The 16,356-nt window shown below is 41.2% G+C and overlaps 1 protein-coding gene across 6 annotated transcripts in view; it reads right to left on the bottom strand.

The window, feature by feature from the left end:
- The window catches only part of LOC109889700 (pleckstrin homology domain-containing family A member 5), a 107,864-nt gene that overhangs the window by 78,504 nt on the left and 13,004 nt on the right, over positions 1–16,356 (bottom strand). For all 6 annotated transcript variants that reach the window (XM_031823234.1, XM_031823232.1, XM_020481319.2 and 3 more), the window contains exons 2-3: positions 1,936–2,059; positions 1,693–1,797 (exon numbers count right to left, since the gene is read on the bottom strand). In XM_031823234.1, coding sequence (XP_031679094.1) covers positions 1,693–1,797; positions 1,936–2,059 — 229 coding nt within the window. The remainder of the gene's footprint in view (positions 1–1,692; positions 1,798–1,935; positions 2,060–16,356) is intronic.

Below are 16,356 nucleotides of genomic sequence, written 5' to 3'. Positions count from 1 at the left end.
GTGTATATTTTGTGCTGTAGAGTGAAGATTTGAGGTACACTACATGACATGTTTTTGGGATCATAGGCAGCATTCCTCCTCCTCCAAACACGGCGAGTTGAGTTGATGCCAAAGAGCTCCATTTTGGTCTCATCTGACCACAACACTTTCACCCAGTTGTCCTCTGAATCATTCAGATGTTCACTGGCAAACTTCAGACGGGCATGTATATGTGCTTTCTTGAGCAGGGGGACCTTGCGGGCGCTGCAGGATTTCAGGCCTTCACAGCGTAGTGTGTTACCAATTGTTTTCTTGGGGACTATGGTCCCAGCTGCCTTGAGATCATTGATGAGATCCTCCCGTGTAGTTCTGGGCTGATTCCTCACCATTCTCATGTTCATTGCAACTCCACGAGGTGAGATCTTGCATGGAGCCCCAGGGCGAGGGAGATTGACAGTTATTTTGTGTTTCTTCCATTTGCGAATAATCGCACCAACTGTTGTCACCTTCTCACCAAGCTGCTTGGCGATGGTCTTGTAGCCCATTCCAGCCTTGTGTAGGTCTACAATCTTGTCCCTGACATCCTTGGAAAGCTCTTTGGTCTTGGCCATGGTGGAGAGTTTGGAATCTGATTGATTAATTGCTTCTGTGGACGGGTGTCTTTTATACAGGTAACAAGCTGAGATTAGGAGCACTCCCTTTAAGAGTGTGCTCCTGATCTCAGCTCGTCACCTGTATAAAAGACACCTGGGAGCCAGACATTTTTTGTTTGTTTTTCTGTCCCTCAATGTTCAAATAAACCTAGCATTAAAATTATAGACTGATAATTTCTTTGTCAGTGGGCAAATGTACAAAATAAGCAGGGGATCAAATACTTTTTTTCCCTCACTGTATAGTGTAGGTTGAGGTCAGTTGTACCAGCTTTCCCAATCATCATAAACAATTACATAATTTCTAAAATTACATGTCAAGACTCTGGGTGTATCTCAATATGCATACTACCGTGCTCCACACTCTCATGCTCCAAGTGCATTCTCCGACGACGTACTCTTGAGCATGTTCTTGGAGGACGAGAGTGTGAAGAATGCATAAAACATTACATTAGAGAAGCACTTGCACTACTGTATTACCTTACGCTTCACCTCCCTATTCACGTATCCTTCTTCCAGCCAGGACAATGGCAACAATAGACTAAACAAGATATACACAAAGCAAAAGTTTTACTTCATAATTATCAGCTACATATCTGAATCGTAATAATCTAGCTAGCCAGCTAGTTAAACAGGCAAAGATGGCCAGATTATGCATTATAGATTCTTTGTGGCTATCTGGCTAGCTAACAGTAGCAGCTAGCCCTATTGACTTATTATGGGCTTGTGATCTAAGGTAAACATGCTAAAATTAGCACAGCATGTATTTATTAACGTATCAATATAAACTATTGTAGTCAGGCAACATATGAGATGTGAATAAGCAACTTTTCATTCCAAAGTCGGAATGTCTCGCTTCAGCTCAAATAATGGATTTCAAGAAGAAGAAAAAATTATGCCGTTTTGCATACTTTGATTTGGACTCATACTCAGACCCTCCAGTTCTCCAATTTGCGTGATCGGAGCATGGTAGTATGCATTTTGAGAAACACCCTTTGTCTCCCTGACTCATAGATTGAGTCACTGTATACTGCTATACAAAGCCATCAACACACACACTCACCTGTTTGTAAAGCCAGTTACTCTTGATTTCCGCTGCATTGGGGTTCCTTCTTATCAAGTTAAATCTCTTCCCAAAGTTGTGCATTTTTTTAGAGGATCTTGAGGGCTGAAAATGAGTAAATTATACACTCACATTGATGTTAAGTTACTCTAGAATCTAGATCATTATAGTTTGTCCCTTCATGTGTGTTTTTGTGTGAGTGTGTGTGAGCATGCGTGTGTGTGAGTAATCATGATAACTCACTCTTGCTGCGGGGCTACTGGGGTGAGTAGCGTAGTCTGAGCCGCCTGTGTAGTTGGAGGCCTCACTACTCATAGTGCTCATTGGGCACTCCTTCTTCTCATTCGCTGGCGCTTTGGGGCTGGACCTACACAACAAGAAATAAAAGTGGTATCACAGATGAGCTCACATAATTCCGTATTCTACATATTAGAGGCATGTTTGATCTACATAAGATACTTCTCAGCAAAACTTTCTCGAAGCCTCTCAGAGTCACTCATTCTTGGCCTACATCACTGCTGCATAAACTGATGGAGCTCAATTTGTCAGCTAGACTTCTACAGCCTATTTAAAGTTGTTAGAGAGACAAGACAGGAAAATGTATGTGCAGTGACATTATAGCTGAGGGCTGAGGCCTTCAACTGCTGAAGACTGACTCCCTGAGCACAGTGTAGATGTGTTAAGTGAGTTCAATTTTACTGATTAAAAAAGGGGGGTCTTGCTGAAAGGCTGGAAAGTTTTAAAAGTAAAGTTTAAAGAAAAGAAGGTTAAACGTCCATTTTAATATATACCCTTAGGGTTGATGGGACTCCTTGCAGTGAAATAACAGCAAGTTCTGTCTTAGCCTACAATCTGTAGCTATGGTACAATGTTGTGGTCTACAAGGAATGACACTATAAAAAGAGAATTGAACAAAAATACTGCAGTAAAAAAACAACAATGAATCTCTTGGATATATTGGGTTTCAGGTCAGTGAACAAGGACAGTCAGAAACCCTGGTTCCAGCTGCACTGTGGGGCAGTCCTCATTCTAACTCAATTCAGCCATACAGTAGCCTAATCCATACCCGGACATATACTACCACTCGATACATCCACTCCTCCCTCCATCAACTCATCCACCCTTTGTTCCCTCCCTCAATCCACCAATACAACCCTCAGTTTATCCATGAATGACACTTCAGTGACCCTTTAATATCAAACTCAGATTTGAGTAGTAAGTCTGCATGCTTTTGCTCAACAGGTAGGTAAGAGTAGTAGAGAGAGAGTAGAGGGGTGAGCACCAGGAGGTTTACACCAACATACAATACTTGGAGAGTCATACTGCAGTAGCCTAGCCCCAGATCTACTTGTGCTGAATACTGCCCTCCCAAGAAAACAGGCAGTAACTGCTCATAGCGTGGAACAGAGAAAAGTGTTTTAATTGTCCAGACAAATTCATTCTAGGGAGATCATTGGAGATGTAGTGTTCTGTTGCCTTACTATGAGTAAATGTTTTATTCATGTTGACCCTGACATCTGACATGACCTTTGACCCTTAAAACGGCAGTTACTGCCTTCTTCCTTGCCATGATACAGTATGTTATACATTGCAGTGTAATACGAAAGCAAAGAGCAGTATCTGCCATTTTACTTTGTTAGTTTACTATACTTCTCATTTATGCTATTTATAAAATAGCAGTGTAATTACTGACAGTGTAACAAAGTTGAAACTGCATCATTTGTATGTGATGAAATAAATAAAAGCTGAAATATAAAATTCTCTCCACTATTATTCTGACATTTCACATTCATAAAATAAAAAGTTTACCGCTTCATTTTATTAATGTGAAATGTCAGAATAATAGTAGAGAGAACGATATATTTCAGCTTTTACTTCTTTCATCACATTCCCAGTGGGTCAGAAGTTTATATACACTCAAGTGGTATTTAGTAGCATTGCCTTTACATTTCTTAACTTGGGTCAAAAGTTTTGGGTAGCCTTCCACAAGCTTCCCACAATAAGTTGGGTGAATTTTGGCCCATTCCTCCTGACAGAGCTGGTGTAACTGAGTCAGGATGTAGGCCTCCTTGGTTGCACATGCTTTTTCAGTTCTGCCCACAAATTTTATATAGTATTAAGGTCAGGGCTTTGTGATGGCCACTCCAATTCCTTGACTTTGTTGTCCTTAAGCCATTTTTCAACAGCTTTGGAAGTATGCTTGGTGTCATTGTCCATTTGGAAGACCCATTTGCGACCAAGTTTTAACTTCCTGACTGATATCTTGAGATTTTGCTTCAATATATGCACATACTTTTCCTTCCTCATGAAGCCATCTATTTTGTGAAGTGCACCAGTCCCTGCTGCAGCAAAGCACCCCAACAACATGATGCTGCCACCCCCGTGCTTCACGGTTGGGATGGTGTTCTTCGGCTTACAAGCCTCCCCCTTTTTCCTCCAAACATAAAGATGGTTATTATGGCCAAACAGTTCTATTTTTGTTTCATCAGACCAGAGGACATTTGTGCAAAAAGTACGATCTTTCTCCCCATGTGCAGTTGCAAACCGTAGTCGGGCTTTTTTATGGCGGTTTTGGAGCAGTGGCTTCTTCCTTGCTGAGTGGCCTTTCAGGTTAGGTCGATATAGGACTCATTTTACTGTGGATATAGATACTTTTGTACCTGTTTCCTCCAGCATCTTCACAGGGTCCTTTGCTGTTGTTCTGTGATTGATTTGCGCTTTTCACACCAAAGTACGTTCATCTCTAGAAGACAGAACGCATCTCCTTCCTGAGCGGCTGCATGGTCCCATGGTGTTTATACTTGAGTACTATTGTTTGTAGAGATGAACGTGGTACCTTCAGGCATTTGGAAATTGCTCCCAAGGAGGAACCAGACTTGTGGAGGTATACAATTTGTTTTCTGAGGTCTTGGCTGATTTATTTTGATTTTCCTATGATGTCAAGCAAAGAGGGACTGAGTTTGAAGGTAAGCTTCAAAATGACGTCAATTAGCCTACCAGAAGCTTCTAAAGCCATGACATAATTTTCTGGAATTTTTCAAGCTGTTTAAAGGCACAGTCAACTTAGTGTATGTAAACGTCTGACCCACTGGAATTGTAAACAATTGTTGGAAAAATTGCTTGTGTCATACACAAAGTATATGTCCTAACCGACTTGCCAAAACTATAGTTTGGTAGAAAAACTAGTTTTAATGACTCCAACCTAAGTGTATGTAAACTTCCGACTTCAACTGGATATCTGAAATGTTGTGTGAGTACCCGCGCATTTTAAGTGCATCCGATGCAAAGTTGCGTACTGTCTCCCCTATACACTGCACGCCACAGTGGTTAAGTGAACGTATTATGAAGATTGGGACACACAAGTGATGCTCCATGATGATCATAGATTGATTTAATATGAGCATTATTCTGCCCTACAAAGGAAAAGTGCAGTAACTACGAATTTGGTAAAAAATCTTTGATCTGTTGTAATAGCCAGGTATACACTGAGTATACAAAACATTACCAGCACCTGCTTTTTCCATGACATAGACTGACCAGGTCAATCCAGGTGAAATCTATTGATGTCACTTGTGAAAACCATTGGGTTTTTCACGCATAACAGTTTCCCGTGTGTAATCAAGAATGGTCCACCTCCCAAAAGACATCGAGCCATTGGTGTCAATGTGGGTCAGTATCTCTTGCAGAGTCCATATACCGACACATTGAGGCTGTTCTGAGTGCAAAAGGGGGTGCAACTCAATATTAGGAAGGTGTTCCTAATGTTTTTCTCTCCAAGTGTATGTGGTGATGGCATAATTTCAAGTCACATTGCAGAGTGGAAAACAGTTCGCTAAAGTTAAAATAGAAACTATTACAGCTGAAAATCTTTAAAAAATGAATTTGTGCTCACAAAGGGGCACCATGATGATTTCTATAGGCTGGTGGGGTACAGAGCTGGCTGTTGATAATGTGGTGGGACCATGTTAGGCAGGGGGTAAGCAGTGCTTGGGCTGTGTTAATGATTAAGCATGGGTAAAGAGGATTAGCCTAGCCGAGGCTGACTGCTTTTTGAGGACAGGACAGAGGTTCTTCATGGTGAGTGATTTTTCATTGTCATGATGATGAAAAATACAGCAACTCTTGGTTGGACATGGGGAATTGTCTTTAAAAAATTATTGTTGAAATCAACACGTTTTGGGCTTTCGGCACTTGCCTTCATACGGCTTCTGGGTAAATTTGAGTGGCGCTTTATGCCCCAGTGCTGCAATGCCCACACACAGGGAAGACCACCAAATCCTTCCATCACTCCTCCGTCACGAAGCTCTGCTGTGGTTGTCAACAAGGAACCCCACATGGCTTCACATGGTTCCCCTAGCTCTGTTTGTGGCCTCTTTCCGTCAACACTTCACTGTGTGGGTTGGTGTATCACTCCTCTGTCACAACACTGTTCTACTCTGTCTGGCATAGTTAGATTATTATTCAGGATGTCAACAAGTACACCCCACATAGCTAACTTTACAATTCTTCCCTTGTTCTAGTTTAGTATATCTGTCTTCTCCAATATTGCTTTCTTGTGTGGCTTGGTGCATAGCTCCCCTGTCACAACATTCTTCCTGAATGGCTTACTCAGAATGTCAACAAGTACACCCCACATGGTTAATTTCACAATTCTTCCATTCTTCCACTTCTTGTTTTTGTCTCGGTTCTCCTTGAGTCTTCTCCAATAATTCTTTATTTTGTGAGTTGGCACAACTCATCACAGCATTAGTCTTAAAATACATTTGGTAGAAAATAAGACGACAACCCACACTCCTCTAGTTGTGGCAGTCTGCTACACAAGAAATTAGCGTAATTCCCTGCTGTACTGTAAGTCAAAATGATTTACTTTGTCACAGCGACTGTGTCTCAGAGACTCAAATAGACAGCTGTGCCACTAGCGATCCTGGTTCGAGTCCAGGCTCTGTCACAGCATGCCGACATGTACAGTGTTTCCTAGAGGAGCATAGCTGCAGGACACCTGACATTTTCACTTTTAATCAGAAACGCTGTCACTCAGGGAAGTTTAAGAGCCATGCTACAGCCAGTTGGTGTACTAGTTTTAATGTCAGGGCTGTACTCAGTTACACTGGACCAAGTGTTACCCTGATTATGTGCATGCTCACACAAAATACTCCAGGCAGCGCCAACAAAGTCCTTTTATTAATTTGTGCACAAAAGGACAATCTCAGATGTGCAGATAGCCCCCCATGCTTGGCCCCTTGGTGCCGTGTGTGCGCATGTGAGTGCTCTTGTGGGTATTAAGGGATTACCCAGCCAGAAAAGCACATTGGAGAGACACTAAACTGACTGTCTGAGAATGCAGTTTAAAATGACCATGACAGCATTTCTAATGAAAAGGGGGAGACTGAGGGCTGCTTTCGTTTAGGAGACAGGCTTTGTGGTGAACCTGACCCTTCTTCAAGCTCATCTTTTCATGACAAAATGGCAACTAGACAAGGGCCTGTATTTATAAAGTTAGATCACAATGAATATGATTATTTGGACACAGGGGACCTGATCCTACATACAGGCCCATGACAGGTTAGTAAGACACATCTGCGTGCACACACACATACACACATTTCAACAGAAAGTGCAAGAGTGTACTTGTTGGGGGCCTCCCGAGTGGCGCATCGCAGCGCAAGCTGTGCCACTAGCGATCCTGGTTCGAGTCCAGGCTCTGTCACAGCATGCCGACGTGTACGGTGTTTCCTCCGACACATTGGTGCGGCTGCCTTCCGGGTTAAGCGGACATTGTGTCAAGAAACAGTGCGGCTTGTACCGATGGGACAAGACTGTAACTACCAAGTGAACACCACGAAATTGGGGAGAAAAGGGGGTAAAAAAAATAAAAAGAATAAAAGAGTGTACTTGTTATCCACTTGCTCACAAGGCGGATGACAGAACCAGGACTAAGTCATTATTATGCAGATGTTCCGTCAGTTAGTTGTTTAGTTTGATGATTTGGTTGAACATGGTTCAGATAAGAAGAAACACCATACAGAACTAGCAGGACTTTGTAATGTAAATACAGAACAAGACATCAGGCAAAACAAAGGGTTTGCTTTTAGTGTAGAACAACATCACAGAACAACATAAACAGATGGATGTAGGTGCAAATGCTTTACACAGAATAGACACTGTAACAGAAAGGCATCCATTCGGACCTAGCAGTATATTACTGTACCTGCAGGCCTGGGCAACTCCAGTCCTTGGGGCCTGATTGGTGTCACACTTTTGCCCCAGCCCCAGCTAACACACCTGACTCCAATAATCAACTAATCATGACCTTCAGTTTGGAATGCAATTAGTTTAAATCAGCTGTGATGGGGAAAAGTATGACACCAATTAGGCCCCCGAGGACTGGAATTGCCCAGGCCTGTAAGATGTTGGGAGAATCACTTTTCCATAATTAAAGCTACAAGACTCATATCAAACATCTCCAATCCAAAATCAAATCTAGAGTCGGCTTTCTATTTCGCAACTGACTATCCTACCGATCCTCGACTTCGGCGATGACATCGGCGATTGTATCTACAAAATAGCTTCCAACACTCTACTCAGCAAACTAGATGCGGTTTATCACAGTGCAATCCATTTTGTTACTAAAGCACCTTATACCACCCGCCACTGCAACCTGTATGCTCTAGTCGGCTGGCCCTCGCTACATATTCGTCGCCAGACCTACTGGCTCCAGGTCATCTACAAGTCCATGCTAGGTAAAGCTCCGGTTTATCTCAGTTCACTGGCAACACCCACCCGTAGCACGCGCTCCAGCAGGTGTATCTCACTGATCATCCCTAAAGCCAACACCTCATTTGACCAAATGAAGTTGGAGACTTATTTCCCTCACCAACTTTAAACATCTGCTATCTGAGCAGCTTACCGATCACTGCAGCTGTACATAGTCCATCTGTAAATAGCCCACCCAATTAACCTACCTCCTCCCCATACTGTTTTTATTTATTTACTTTTCTGCTCTTTTGCACACCAGTATTTCTACTTGCACATGATCATCTGATCATTTATCACTCCAGTGTTAATCTGCTAAATTGTAATTATTCGCTCCTATGGCCTATTTATTGCCTACCTCCTCATGCCTTTTGCACACAATGTATATAGACTCTTTTTTAAATTTTTCCTTTTTTTTCTACTGTGTTATTGACTTGTTTATTGTTTACTCCATGTGTAACTCTGTGTTGTTGTATGTGTCGAACTGCTTTGTTTTATCTTGGCCAGGTCGCAGTTGTAAATGAGAACTTGTTCTCAACTAACCTACCTGGTTAAATAAAGGTGAAATAAAAATACATTTTTTTTAAAAAGAGAAGGGGACACATTTTATTTCATATTGCAAGTGAGAAAATAGTCATGTCCACATTGTGTTGAACAGCATCAGAATTGCATCTTTACAGTATGTTACACTCAACTAACATGTAATGGTGTTACCATTAGACCTATAACAGATTGCATAGCATAGAGACTGCATGTCAGTAGGGAAATCAACAGCTCCCAAACATGTCTTTAAATCGATGCTGTATGCTTAGTTAGGCCCTACTCCCATTGTTTGATGCATGACTCATGTGCTCCTGTCAACAGCAGGAGGGTGACTTTGACGGGTGACAGGCCTTTCAAAGCAGTCTCCGTTATGCATGTTGTCACTGAGTGACAGAGGAATGCTGAGATTGACACGTCCTGGAGTGGGTGGAGCTTGGTGTCAACAAAGGTTAGTTTGACAAGTAACTCACTCAGACTAGAGCTGTATGAGAGGATTTTTTACATAGTTTACAAACAGCACATTTGGGAGTAATTCAGACCGCTAGACTTTTTCCATATTTTGTTACGTTACAGCCTTATTCTATTTCCTCTCATTACACAACACCCCATAATGTTGAAGCAAAAACAGGTAAAAAAGAAAATAAGTACTCAGACCCTTTACTCAGTACTTTGTTGGAGTACGTTTGGCGGTGATGGTCAGTGTTCATCTTATTTAATAATAAATCCAAACTGAACACTTCAATTTTCAAAAACAACAAATGTGAAAACCGAAAACAGTACCGTGTGGTGAAAAACACAGACATGGAAACAATCACCCACAAACAAACAGTGAAACACAGGCTACCTAAGTATGATTCTCAATCAGAGACAACTAACGACACCTGCCTCTGATTGAGAACCATACTAGGCCGAACACAGGAAAACAACCTAGACACACAAAACATAGAATGCCCACCCAACTCACGTCCTGACCAACTAAAACAAACAATTAACACAATAACTAGGGTCAGAACATGACAAGGGGAGTGTCGCTGCACAGCTATTTTCAAGTCTCTCCAGATATATTAGATCGGATTCAAGTCGGGGCTCTGGTGGGGCCAGTCAAGGACATTCAGAGACTTGTTCCAAAGCCACTCCTGCATTGTCTTGGCTGTATGCTTAGGGTCTTAATCTTGTTGGAAGGTGATCCATAGCCCCAATCTGAGGTCCAGAGCACTCAGATGCAGGTTTTCATCAAGAATCTCTCATTCATCTTTCCCTCGATCCTGACCAGTCTCCCAGTCCCTGCCGCTGAAAAACATCCCCACTGCATGATGCTGCCACCCCCATGCTTCACCGTAGGGATGGTGACAGGTTTCCTCCAGACGTCAAAGAGTTTAACCTTGGCTTCATCAGACCAGCGAACCTTGTTTATCATGGTTTGAGAGTCCTTTGGGTGCCTTTTTCGGGTGCCTTATAGTGAGGAGTGGCTTTCGTCTGGCCATGCTTCCATAAAGGCCTGATTGGTGGAGTGCTGCAGAGATGGTTGTCTGTCTTGAAGGTTCTTCCATCTCCACAGAGGAACTCTGTCAGAGTGGCCATCGAGTTCTTGGTCACCTCCCTGACCAAGACCCTTCTTCCCCGGTTGTTCAGTTTGGCCGGATGGCCAGCTCTAGGAAGAGTCTTGGTGGTTCCAAACTTCTTCCATTTAAGAATGATGGAAGCCACTGTCTTCTTGGTGGACTCCAATCAAGTTGTAGAAACATCTCAAGGATGATCAATGCATACAGGATGCACCTGAGCTCAATTCCGAGTCTCATATCAAAGGGTCTGAAAACGTATGTAAATGAGGTATGTTTTTTTATTTTAATACAGTTTTTAAAAAATATATTGAATAACTTTTCGCTTTGCCATTATTGGCTATTGTGTGTAGATTGATGAGGGAAAAACATGTATTTAATCCATTTTAGAAAAAAGATTGTTATTTTACTATGTTTTTTTAAGTCAATGGGTCTGAATACTTCCCAAATGCATTGTATAAGTCTGATCAAACAGCCACAGGAATCAATTTGAATAAACAAAGCCCATACAGAGCCTTGGAATTGTAAGAGTATTAGGCAGTACATCCAACTGGCCTCACTACCGGAGACTATGTTTAACCACGCCATCCCAGGACCTCCACATCCAGCTTCTTTACCTGCGGGATCGTGGGGAAAACTCATTCTGATTGGTTAGGCCTGGCTCCCCATCGATACTGAACAAAAATATACAGGCAAAGATTTCCAAAATTTTACTGAGTTACAATTTATATAAGGAACTCCGTCAATTTAAACAAATTCATTAGGCCCTAATCTATGAATTTCACAAGACTGGGCAAGGGCGCAACCATGCGCAACCATGAGGTTTATAAAATATTTAGTAGTCGGCAAAGTTCCGGAGCATGTATTTAAATTATTGTACTGTAAACCAATGTATAACACAATCCAAATATTACTGTATATAATGATTTACTCTAATATATTTGTGCATTTATGTCTTGTCTAAAGAAACTTTTTCCAAAACCAATACTTTAAGTGAGTTTAATTTCAAATGAAGTGTGAGGAGATCCTACAGTCTTATAAAAATAGAATCAGGGTGTAATCCCAACTTCATTGTCTGGGTTTCCCAAGCCTCCATCTTACAATGTGACATTTCCAAGATCCAAACTAAGATGAGGTAATCTTTTTCTGCCCATTTTCCTCCTGAGCGCCAGATGAAACAGTGATTTTCAGAAAGGTCTTTATCCAGGGGGTTGGAGGAGAGCGGAAATAATCTTCCTCAGCCTTTTCTCTACTGATCCCGAGTGAAAGATTTACTCCTATTAATATTTTTTCTCCAATAATAGCCAACCGGTGAGATTTTGGCTTGATTATGCACAAACCAGCCTTATGCAACACATCTCCGTTGTTTAATACTTTTTAGTCCTTGACTAGACTTCATCTGTGTCAAAGAAACCATCTCATAAAGATTGGTTGCATCATTCACTCTGTGAGGAGTGAAATGTGGGTGCGGGGTAGAGTGGGACAATCCTGGCAGAACAGACAAGTTGTCACACTAGGCATTTTTTATTTTACTGGACTACTTTATGTATTATCAGATTTTACCATTTCATTGTTGTTTTTTGTATATTTTGGCATTTTTTTATTGTGTTTTTATTATGAGAGCTCAGGTAATTAAGACTTTGCAAAGTATAGTATTAATTACACAAATAAACTTGAAAATGTTAGCTTATTCCAGCTCTTTGCTGGGAGCTAAACTGGATGAACTCAAATAAGGCCATAGAGGGGGGAAAACACAAGCGACAGTAGGACTTACAATTTCAATTTGCTCTGGATATCACTCACCACCATTACCTTGGATTCCCCTCAGGACCTGTTCCCCAGTTCTACTCAGCCAACTCCAACCTCACTCTACACTCCTGGTTTTTGCAACTCATCTGAGCTACCCCGGTTCTGCACTCCCCATTTCTCTGTGATCAATAAACTTTTTTGTGCATTCATCCCAGCTTCCTCTTTAGAGTCCGCTCTTGGGTTCTCCCCCTTCGCTCAACGTAACAAATGGAAGTGCCTCTAATTGTTATTTTTCACTTATGGTGTATGATTGAGACATTGTAGTTATATCACACTGAAAATTAGGCTATGGCCCTAGCAGTTCCATACTTACAGAGTGATTTTTAATGTTTTCAAGGAAGAAGTAGGACAGGGGGAGATACTATTTGTTATGGCATTGATTGAACTTGAACTCAAGACAAACAACTAGTTTGAACAGTTGCAACAAAAAATAAGCCCAGAATTCTGAAGGAAGTGAAAGAGACTTGAGTAAGACACCTTCTGCCAGATCAGGTTTTAAGATACACTTCCGTGCTGAGTCTCTGGTAGGAAACAGTACAGTACGTATCATCCTCCTCTGCTACTCGTGGCAGTTGTGAAAGTGAACATGCTCTAGGAGGGCTATCTATCAGGGGGCCAGGCTTGGCAGAGAAGGTGGGAAGACCATACAAATAGAATGACCAGAACAGACATTCCCATTCATGAAATGCACCATGATGGGTCCTTCCGTTCTAACTAATTCTAATGAACATGGTGAACATGTTCCAGGAGGGCCATGTAACAGGGGGGCGGGAATAGCTGGGGTTGGCAGGTAAAGTGAGCTCTGAAGGTGCTCTAAAAAACAATTCAATGCGTTTCAGCAATATAGTACATTACTTCACCTCTCGTTGGATTATAGTCAGGGGCGTCAGTTCTACCTCAAGACCAAAGATGTAATGTAAACTAAAATCATTCCAATCCCGATTCAATTGCAAAAGCGGTTTAGCGTATTGATTGGCTGGCTTTAGGGCCATGCAGATTATCGCTTGGAGAGCAGCTGCCAGCCCGCATGCCTTTTCTCTCACTTTTAGAAAGCAGAGAGTGCCAGTTTGCTTTGCCAGTCAGCCGTTTAGGCAGTGAGCCGATTGCTTTGAATTTGATATGGTCATTTTAACTCTGCCTTTTAAGCCTTGTTATAATCTGATTGCCAGAGGTTAATTGAATTGGGAATTCGGAGGCGGGGGGACACCTTTTCGGACACTATTCAAAAACAAAAGCCATTTCATTTCTATAAAAATATAGGTTGTGATAGCTGCAATTGACATTTTCATTCATTGGTCCAGTGGGCTAGACAATAAAAATTGTAGGCTATAGGCTAACAGGTGTATTGTCATGCAGTGATAGAAAGATAATTGAGATAATGCAAATCATTAATGAATACTTAGTTGGGATAACTTTTCTAACTTCTTGCTGTAGGCCTACTTCTTCATCATTCCCTGCCTACATGGCTAATCCCTATCTATATCATCTTGCTTATCCATTTTCCTGAATTAAATTGTGATATTGTAACAGATCAGTCTTGATGGCAATATGGCATTAAATAATGCTAAGTTATTTAGGCTAGCTATAGTGTGGATGTAGGGCTGTTTTGTTTAACTATAATGAGTACACAGATAGTGCAACTCCAGGGTAGGCCACACAATATCAGACAAGCTGGCCTGGGGAACAATTTGCGAAAGTCGCCCCCTCTCATTGGCTACTATGTTGGAATATCAATATTCTAGTTATTTGTTACAATGCTTCAAATAATGCAGACAAGCAAATTGCAAAAATAATACTATCTATACACTACCATTCAAAAGTTTGTGGTCACTTAGAAATGTATACCGGATAGAATAGAAACTGGAAACACTTATCTCCCTCACTAGCTTTAAGCAACAGTTGTCAGAGCAGCTCACAGATTACTGCACCTGTACATAGCCCACCTATAATTTAGCACAAAAAACGACCTCTTTCCCTACTGTATTTATTTTATTTTATTTATTTATTTTGCTCCTTTGCACCCCATTATTTGTATTTCTACTTTGCACATTCTTCCACTGCAAATCTACCATTCCAGTGTTTTACTTGCTTTATTGTATTTACTTTGCCACCATGGCCTTTTTTTGCCTTTACCTCCCTTATCTCACCTCATTTGCTCACATCGTATATAGACTTGTTTCTACTGTATTATTGACTGTATGTTTGTTTTACTCCATGTTTAACTCTGTGTCGTTGTATGTGTCGAAGTGCTTTGCTTTATCTTGGCCAGGTCGCAATTGAAAATGAGAACTTGTTCTCAACTTGCCTACCTGGTTAAATAATGGTCAAATAAAAATAAAAAATGTTCTTGTTTTCAGAAAGATTTTTTTTTAAATGCCCATTAAAATAACATAAAATTGATCAGAAATACAGTGTAGACATTGTTAATTTTTTTTTAATGGAATATCTAAATAGGCGTACATTATCAGCAACCATCACTCCTGTGTTCCAATGGCACGTTGTGTTAGCTAATCCAAGTTTATAATTTTATCATCAAGTTTATCATTTTAAATGGCTAATTGATAACTAGAAAACCCCTTTTGCAATTATATTAGCGCAGCTTAAAACTGCTGTACTGATTAAAGAAGCAATAAAACTGGCCTTCTGGAAGAGTTGAGTATCTGGAGCATGAGACTTTGTGGGTACGATTACAGAAATTGCCAAAAAACTGAAGATCTCGTACAATGCTGTGTACTACTCCCTTCACAGAACAGCACAAACTGGCTCTAACCAGAATAGAAAGAGGAGTGGGAGGCCCCGTTGCACAACTGAGCAAGAGGACAAGTACATTAGAGTGTCTAGATTGAGGAACAGATGCCTCGCCTCACAAGTCCTCAACTGACAGCTTCATTAAATAGTACCCGCAAAACACCAGTCTCAACGTGAAGAAGCAACTTCGGGATGCTAGCCTTCTAGGCAGAGTTGCAAAGAAAAAGCCATATCTCAGACTAGCCAATAAAAAGAAAAGTTTAAGATGGCCAAAAGAACACAGACACTGGACAGAGGAAGATTGGAAAAAAGTGATATTGGCAGACGAATATAAGTTTGAGGTGTTTGGATCACAAAGAAGAACATTCGTGAGACACAGAACAAATGAAAAGATGCAGGAGGAGTTAATCCCCGAGCTGGCAAGGTAAACATCTGTCATTCTGCCCCTGAACAAGACAGTTAACCCACTCTTCCTAGGCCATCATTGAAAAGAAGAACTGACTTGCTTAGTTAAATAAATGATGTGATGGTCTGGAGGTACTTTTGTGGTGGTGAAGTTGGAGATTTGAACAGGCTAAAAGGGATCTTGAAGAAGGAAGGCAACTCCATGTTGCAACGCCATGCCATATCTTGTGGACAGCGCTTAATTTGAGCCAATTTCCTCCTACAACAGGACAATGACCCAAAGCACAGCTCCAAACTATGGAATAACTATTTAGGGAAGAAGCAGTATTCTGTCTATAATGGAGTGGCCAGCACAGTCACCGGATCTCAACCCTATTGAGCTGTTGTGGGAACAGCTTCAAGCCAATCCTACTTGTGGGAGTTGCTTCAGGAAGCGTGGGGTGAAATATCTTCAGATTACCTCAACAAATTGACAACTAGAATGCCAAAGGTCTCTGCAAGGCTGCAATTGCTGCAAATTGAGGATTCTTTGACAAAGGACATGTCTAGGTGACCCCAAACTTTTGAACGGTAGTGTGTAAGAATTATTAATAATACAGCGCATTCGAAAAGTATTCAGACCCCTTGCATTTATCCACGTTTTGTTACGTTACAGCTTTATTCTAAAATTGATTAAATTGTTTTTTTCCCTCGTCAATCTGCACACAATACCCAATAATGACAAAGCAAAAACAGATTTTTAGAAATGTTTGCAAGTGTATTAAATGTAAAAAACTGAAATATTACATTTACATACAGTACCCGTCAAACGTTTGGACACACCTACTCATTCAAGGGATATTCTTTA

Source organism: Oncorhynchus kisutch, linkage group LG4 (genome assembly GCF_002021735.2).
Source record: "Oncorhynchus kisutch isolate 150728-3 linkage group LG4, Okis_V2, whole genome shotgun sequence".
NCBI classification, from domain to species: Eukaryota; Metazoa; Chordata; class Actinopteri; order Salmoniformes; family Salmonidae; genus Oncorhynchus; species Oncorhynchus kisutch.
This window is presented reverse-complemented; position numbering and strand designations above follow the sequence as displayed.